The sequence below is a fragment of the Pterocles gutturalis genome, unplaced genomic scaffold, assembly GCF_000699245.1.
Source record: "Pterocles gutturalis isolate BGI_N339 unplaced genomic scaffold, ASM69924v1 scaffold33240, whole genome shotgun sequence".
Taxonomy (NCBI): Eukaryota; Metazoa; Chordata; class Aves; order Pterocliformes; family Pteroclidae; genus Pterocles; species Pterocles gutturalis.
Genome location: NW_010139319.1, coordinates 1 through 8,516, shown reverse-complemented (window position 1 = coordinate 8,516; position 8,516 = coordinate 1). Strand labels below are relative to the sequence as shown.

Here is an 8,516-nt window from a genome sequence, read left to right as displayed (position 1 = left end):
TGTGAACAGCTGCCGGCTCCTGCGCGGAGCCCCGCCGAGCAGCGCTGCAGAGGCCCCGGGGCAGGCCGCAGCCAGTCAGCTGAGCTCCTCTGCATTAAGGCCAGAGTTTTAACACCGACAAGCTAATAAAACATTTTAATAAATGCATTTCCCGTAAACACACGAATAAGGGCCTCCCAGTGCACCCACACAATTCAGATGTTTGTCTTCCAAGTGACGCAGTCAATGTTTTAAACTGGTTGTAATAATTAGATGTGTAATGCTTAAATATTTGTAGCTCAGAAGATGAGGTGGATGTGCTCTTACACGGCACTCCTGACCAGAAGCGGAAGCTGATACGGGAGTGCCTGACTGGGGAGAGCGAGTCTTCCAGTGACGATGAGTTCCAAAAAGAGATGGAAGCTGAACTGAACACCACTATGAGGACTATGGAAGGCAAATGGAAATCACCAGAAATGGGTAAATCACATGTAACATCCGCTTGCGTATGAAATCGTGAGTTAATGGTGTCCCATTAATGTGTGAAGTTAATGTATTATTCTTGTGGTTAGAGTGGGGGTGTGTGTGGTGACTGCTGAGTGCTACAGAAAAAGCTTAACATGGCTGATGGTGTCTGCAGAAACGGTCACTAAGTGCCACTTCAGTGAATATATCAGTTCAGTCTTTTCTAAGACTTCAGTTTTGGTGTTTCTGAACTTCTGATTTCCTGCTTTAATATGTTTTGTCTTTGTTGGATCAGTCCCCTGTTTTCCAGTGTCACTTTGCTTTAAGTTGTTCTTTCACATGTACTTAGAAGCCTCTTGAGCAGGTTGCGATCTCTTGTACTTTGTCAAGAGCTCTGGGTGGCTATCAGGATTTGGAGCCCTTTCTTGAAGAAAGGAGTAGCTTGTGGTAGATTGAAATCCCAAATCAGTTGGGGGGAAAAGTCAGAAAAAATATTAATCTCTTTCTCCTTTACTTGCTTATAATTGTTACATCAAATAGTAAAACTGATGTGTTCTGGAGTTTATGTACTAGGGGTGCAAGAGATGGATTGCTTTGGCATTTGAAGAGCATATGCTTTTTACGTATTACAAAATACCCAGTGAAGTGTTTGTAATTTCCTGGAGAATCCATGTAGTATTCACTTTAATGTAGGGACTTCACTCTGCATTCAGTGGGTTTAATAGTTTTATCTGTATTAGCAGGCATACCTGATCTTTAGGTTTTGGTATTGCAATTAAGAAGTTGTAGCGATATTTATACCACCACATGCATCCAGCACAGAATAGGATTTTTGATGCAGACTGGCTGTGACAGATGTGCTTGGCAATTCATCTAGGTCTTTTTTGAACTTCTATGACCCTGACATTTTGGGGGATTTTTTAGAATGAATTTTATTGTAATCAAAGTTTGCGAAACACTGTGCCACACTTGTAAGTCTTTCGCATGACTGAAGATTTGTGGAGTGTTTGAGGTGTACTCTGGATTATATAGGGCAGAGACAGGTGCAGATGTCTTTGATGCGGTGTCCTCTGTGCTTAAAGGGAGGGTACGTGGGGAGAAACTTTCCTTTGAACTGTACCTGAGTGTCGTCTTGGAGAGAGTGAGCAGCTTTGCTCTGAGAGAGCACCTGTAAACGAAATCACACAAGCGATGTGGATGATCAGGATGCAGGAATAAATTGGAGGAGCTCTTACTTAACATACCCAGATAGAGCACTTCTGGATAGAGTAACTTGAAAACAGAGGTTTGTTCTGGGCTGTATACTTGCTGTGTTTTTGGTGGGATGTTCTTACCTCTTCTCCCTCTGATTTCACATATAGGTACTTCCTCAAGTACTGGGCAGACTGGACCTGCCACCACTTCAAAATACTATGATGACATCTACTTTGATTCTGATTCAGAAGATGAAGATAAGATAGGTAAATGGCTGAGAAGAGGGAGGAGGACATCTTTACAGTAGCACAGAGCATCTCAGAATCCTCTTGGGGGTTCAAGGGGCTGTTGCTGAGGGCAGCCTGAACGGGCTGTTCCTGAAGGCAGCCTTTTCTGGGGAATTACCAGCCTATATAATCTCAAGGTAGTTCCCGCAACTTCGTTACGTATCCCAATGTATGTAAGGTGTATTAATGCTTTGGGGGGTGTTGCATTTGCAGGAGACATGAGCTGGACCTTTATGTTTTAATTTAGATTTATTGTGAGCATGGAAAAGGAAAACTGAAAAAGTGATATTGTGATTATTTAAGTAAGTAGGGAATCATCATATGTGTGATGGATGTAATGTGCGCTTCCACAAATCTTTCCAGTTACTCCGGACGTCCGTAAAAACAGAAAACATCAGCAACGCCGGATTCTTTCCAATGATGAACTGCTGTATGACCCAGAAGAAGACACTCGAGACCAAGCGTGGGTAGACTCACAGAGGAGGGGGTAAGAGACCATAAATACTTGAATTGTAGGATGCTTAACATAAAATGAAAAACTTGAATGAAAATGGTGAATATAGAGAAAAAGCCTGTGCTGTCAAATCTAATTGAAAGATTTTTTATTTAGAATTTACAGCATAGAAATTTAAAAGCCTGTAGTTTTTTAATGTATATGTAACAGAAGTTGAGTCTTCAAAATGACACAATTCTAAAACTTGCAATTTTTTTAAAACCAAAAGTTCCTAGTTCTGTAAGCCAGTTCTGTCTGTAGATCTCATCCAAACAACCATATTGTGGATGAAAAGGTTGTAAGATTTGCTAATTTCAATTTTTAATGCCCTATGATACTTTGATTGCTATATTAATATCTGTTCCTGCTAAATATTGTATTTATGGTTTTGGAAAACTTTGAATTTAGCAAGCCACAAAATGTTCAGATAAAATAATAACAGCACAAAGCTGCTTTACTGAGATTTTTTTGAGGGATGAAGTAGAAAAATGGTTGCTGCAGCAGAAGTAAAATTCTCCATGTAAATCTGTTGAAAAGGATAACATTAATGGATGTTGCCTGCAGAGATTGCACTTAAGATACTGCCTCATCAGAGGAGAAGGTTATTAGGCACAGATTCTCATGCTAGATTTGTTTCACCAAATAAGTGTCCTAAGCACATACAAAGTAAGTGAGAAGATACTGTTATGTGTTTTTTCCCTCCAGTGTATTTATTTATGTGTTTTGAGTTAGTGAAAAAGGTGTCCAGAAGGAGCCAAATATTTATTGGTGTATTTTAAGATAAAAAAGGTTTGAAGGTTGAATTATGTATCTGACAACAAGGGCATGTAATTTTGCTTCTTGTCTCTCCTTTCTCCTTTCTTGAATTGGTAGGTACCGAAATCAAAGAGTACTCCCACAGCGGCAGACAACAAAACCTTCAGCTGTTCCAAATAGTGATGCTGTTTTGAATTGCCCTGCTTGCATGACAACGTTATGCCTGGACTGTCAGAGGTAATTGGTGAACAATAGTCTTTCGGGAGTGTCTTTTTTTTTTTTGGTCAGTTGTATTCAATTTGATCAATTGATTTGATCAAGTCTGTCTTGTGAGGTGGAGCTAATAACAAAAAGGCAGGTGTCTGTAAATCAGATTTAGGGGTGAATGCTACTTTGTAAGAATGATGATCAACTTAACCTGCAACATGGAGATAAAGAAGAACAGGGTAGAGCTTTAGCATAGTGGAGAAGGTAAACTATAACAAAACATTTCATGGAGACTAAACAAGAAGTTCAGAGTGAGTAATGGGTGGTGGTTTTGTTTGTTTTTTTTTTTTTAAATATATGTTGACTTGATGTTTCTATGCCTTTTAGAGGCATAGAATTATTCCAGGTTAACTGTTAGTTTAGGGGGGAGGATTAAGCAAAATCGAGATAGTGTATTCTTACTTGGTTTGAGTCTTAGCAGTTGTGATTTTGAGTATAGTTATATTAAAAAGTGCCTGGAAAGCATTTAAGTCAGTGTGTTTTGCAGCTCTCCAGTATCTGACTGCACTGCAAACCTAGTTAGTACTGCTAACCTGCGCTAGGCAGAGGACTTTTGAACTGAGAATAAAGGAGACAAAAATCCTATGGAATGAGGAATAAAATACCTCTCGCTTATTGAGTACTTCTGGTGATTGAGGGTGAAATTCCACAGCAGCCTAAAATCACCTAAATGCTGGGTGCTGTTTCTCACTCTCTTCCCTTTGCTGGCTCTGGTGTTTCTTAACCCTGTTCTATAGTTAAATATTTCATTTTGCTAAGCTGACAAAAAACCATCCATTTTTATTGTCAGACTGGTCTTTTGTGGTTTTAATAAACCAAAGTAGCTCAGCACAGCGTTACACAAGCAGTAAAGCCAGCAGAAGTCGAAATAGGACTTCTGCAGCCACCTGTTTTCTTGGTCTAGGATGCTGTAAAACTGCAGCCTGAGGGACACTGTGTTGAATTGAATTGAACTGCAGCCCTGAATTTTGCTGCGTACTCCAGTTATACAGTTGTTACACTTGATGACAGATGAAAATACATTTTATGTTTTATTATAGACATGCTTTTTCAAGTGTGATGTGTCAATTTTTGTTATTTATAAATGAGGATTTTCAGGCTTGCAAGACACTTTAGGATACAAATGCCAGTACTTGAATCATTTGCACTCGCAGCTTCATGATCTTTTGCCTATCATCAGGTACACAGAGCAATGCATAATTCTGTAGTACCAATACCATTATACTCTGGGGTGTTTATTTCAGCAAGAACTGGCATGTTTTTAAAAACACCTAAAAACCAAGACAGATGGCTACTTTTTTATGATTTTTGTAGTTGTGACTTTTGTTCTGCTTATAAAACTTCATATATATTTGGCTTTCAGCCCTTTGGCCTGGTACTTCCTCTCTCTAATCCCATTTCCAGTGATGATAACCAGTTTCTTGGAAGCAGAGTTTTACCAGTGGTATGACTTGCATTTTCTCTTCTCCATAGACACGAATCTTACAAAACACAGTATCGAGCAATGTTTGTGATGAACTGTGTTGTTAACAAAGCGGAAATTCTGAAATACAGAAAGAAGCTAAAGAAAAGAAGTAAGAAAGTGAAGCACAGCAAAGAAACTACCTCTATACAATCAAATCAAGAAGAAGAGGAAGTGTATCATCCAGTATTATGTACTGAATGCTCAACTGAAGTGGCAGTAATGGATAAAGATGAAGTTTTTCACTTCTTCAATGTTTTAGCCAGCCATTCCTAATGTGGAAATGCAGGGTGAAAAAAACTGCATTGTTTTAGGATTGTGTGAAGTATTAGAAATGCAGGCATGTTAGCCTTTTTTAAATACAAGACTTTTAAATGCACATTTTCATCAGAGAACTTTATAATGGTCGGATTTTGCAACGTTTATGAAGGGAATACAGTTAACTGCATGCATTTGAGAGCAATATTCTTTCACGCTGTCAGGTGGTTGCATCATTGAGGGTTGAAAATTTTGTAAATATAATCTAAGATCTGTGTATTATGTTCATTCCCTGTATATACACTATCCATGATCTCAGTATGTATTAGAACTACTGCTTAGAATAAATACTGTATAGTAACTGGTTCTCCATAGCTGCAGTGGTCATTTCTATGGCATGTAGTAAACAGCTCTCAGTCAGGATGTTGGGCTTCTTTAGGCTGGCATCCTTGGTAGATTTGCATACAGGTAGGTTTGATAAAGAAGGAATTGTCATTATATCTGGATTTTTGGTCTGCTAAGATCTCAGAAATGGAAATTTTTATTTATACAGAGTGGAAGATCAGCTTATATCGAGTTTGGTGGCATGGATCATTTAAATCAACATATTAATGCTTAGTAATATGGTTAAGAGTTTTTAATGTAAATACGTATATGAAGAAAATACTGGACTTTATTGTCCTTTTTCCTTATGATGACACATTTTGAGAAATATATTGTCAGATCTATGACCATAAAGCTAGTTTGTATGCTTTTTTCTGTTTCTTTAGTATATTTACAGCTTCTTTATGGAAGCATAAATTGGTTCTGCTACTTGGTATTTAGACTTTTTGCTTAGTCTGTGAAGCCACTGCAATGTTAATGGTGGATCCTTCCCTCTCTTCCTCCAGGCATGCTCCCAAGAGGTGAGCTCTTGTTTTTTCTTAGTAAGTAATGTCTCCTCTTTGTAGCCTGATGTTTTTTAACAGTTCACTTTGAACAAGGGTCTGTCTGAAAAAAATCTCATCTTTATGCTTTTTGTTTTAGTAGTACTAGGAATAACTTGTTATACACGCTTTGAGGAATTGTCAGAAATATTTAAATTTATGAGGTAGGAACCTGAAGAACAGACTTCTTTTGTGCCTTAGATTATAATAAAATCTTGTGACTCTTTGGTTACCTTTTGTAGTCCCTGGTGCTGTATTTTACTAATCTACACACATTCTACACAGTATTACATAAGATTAGTAAGAAAATAATTAATTGGTTCTTCTGTCAGGATTACATGAGGAAGACATTGACTTAATCTTGTTGAGTCAGCAAAAGCTTCACCTCTACTTGACAGAGAACTGTTGAGGCAGCCGTTGAACACTTGGTTGGCTAGTGTGTTGTACCTTCCTCTGCACGCTCAACCTGCGATCAAAATTGAGCCAGACTTGTTCTGAGGCTTGGGATCTGCCTGAGAGATCTCAATCTCATCTTTGTTACCTACAGTCAGACTGATAGCGGGGTGTCTGACTTGCATATAGATAGCTATGGGATCATCTAAAGTGGGATAAATTGTTACTGCGCGCCATAAGTAGGGAGGTGCTTATGGAAAATTTTGAACGTACGGACTCTTTCTTAGTAGAATTGTGGAGGAGCAGATGTGATAAAGGATATAGGCTGTGCTGTAGGGCATGCTTGCCTTGAGGTAGCTGTCTTCACATTCCAGGTGAAGAACAAAGGCTCTGTCTCACCAGGTTAAAGGCCTTTGCGAGCTATTGTGGGTGGTACCAGGAGGAAAAACAGGTGATGGCAGTCCCTAAGCAGAGGGAGAATGGAGCTGGCGAAGGAGGGGAAACTATACAGAGGAATATTGTCAATTTTCTTATGAGGCTAACTAGCAAAAAAAACCTCTCCAATGAGTATACACTATACTGAAAAGGTGGAAGGGGTGGGGGCAGATGTAGCAGGACATTTGGAAGCTGGCATGCCTCTTGACATCATCTTTCTTATCAGGTACTTTCTTGCTGCTGCTTGCTTGCCTTATCACTTGAATTGCAGAGCTTCTTGTTAGGAAGTGTTGGAGCAGGCTGGACTGGGACATGTTTGCCCCATATTGACAATGTTCTTTGCAGAACGGAATAATGGGAATAATGCTTTAGTTGTGCTTGGATACCCCACTTGTCCTTGAACTTTATACATGTTTATATAGAAAGGAGGCTTTCATGATTCCCACTGCTTTTTCAAGCAACAACACCAACACAAGACTCCTCCAGCAGCAATTGCAACATGCAGTGGCAGTCTTGGATAGGGGCAACAGCTCCTGTAGTCAGTTGTGTGGGGGTATTAATTGTGTGAATGCTCTCACTTCTTGTACTGAAATAAATCTGCATAAAGTGTGTCTAAATGTCTTCTGGTTGAATTAAATCCCTTTTCACATTATGCCACACAAACCAGTCTTCAGCTGTCTCTGCCAGCTGGTTTTCTTTTTCACAGGTATCTCCTGGTACTGTAGTTGGATTTTGCAGCTGTGTCAATAACTCCTGTGTGCATCCTCCTGTGACTGTATTCCCTCGTTTTCATTGTGCTAATAGCACAGGTGAAGGTAGGGGTGGGGTGGCTGCAAGAACAGAATGACACTGCTCAGTGACATAATCACAGATTGATTTACTAAGCAGGGTGAGCGTTGTGGGTTGATGCCAGTTTCTAATCTCGGATGCGTGTGTGCTTGGCATGTGCGGTCCTGGCTGGTGGCCTGGCCCCAGTGCCTCACAGCTGCACCTCACTTGGTCATGGTGTCTGACTACCACCCACATCCCCTTCCAGCAGACTTTTACCTTCTAGAGTGCCAGTACAAGCTGCCCACAGCCTTTCTAATCACCCAGTCCCAGGCCAATCTCTGAGAATTTCTCCTTATCTTAGGCCAACTAGCACTCAGGGCAAGGGTGTCCCATGCCCTCTCGGTTCTGGCCCCAAGTGCCTTACAAAGTGCAGAGTTAGCAACAGCTACAGGGGACAGTTGGTCTATCGCCTCTGTATTTTTCACGTTGATACGGTATTAATCTAGTCAGAGCTGGCCCCCCGTTGAGGTCTTGTTTATCTGATGTGTGTTTCTGGGTGGACTTTACCCTCTGACAACTGCAGACAGAGGGCTCCTACAGAGCATTTTCCCCGTACCGCCCCTGGGCCCTGCTGAGCGCAGTCTTCGGGTCTTCCAGAATTCCCAGAACGCCAATTTTGATGAATTTGAAAAGGATGAGAGCAAATGGGCTGCAGCACCCGCTCCTAGCTATGGCTCAGGTTGGCGGTTCACTCCAGGCGCACAGCCAGCCGTGTAGTTTAACCAGCCCGGACACACGCTGCTGGGGTTTCACAGGGTTCTGCGGGGCGG

The 8,516-nt window shown here is 40.6% G+C and overlaps 1 protein-coding gene across 1 annotated transcript; it reads left to right on the top strand.

Annotated features, from left to right (window-relative positions):
- Positions 1 to 277: 277 nt before the first annotated feature.
- EAPP (E2F-associated phosphoprotein) lies at positions 278 to 5,525 on the top strand (the record flags this gene model as incomplete). Its single annotated transcript, XM_010083310.1, has 5 exons — positions 278 to 459; positions 1,806 to 1,904; positions 2,289 to 2,412; positions 3,292 to 3,411; positions 4,915 to 5,525. Coding segments are annotated over 5 exons (790 nt in total), but the record flags the coding sequence as incomplete, so codon positions are not given.
- Between the last annotated feature and the right edge of the window lie 2,991 nt (positions 5,526 to 8,516).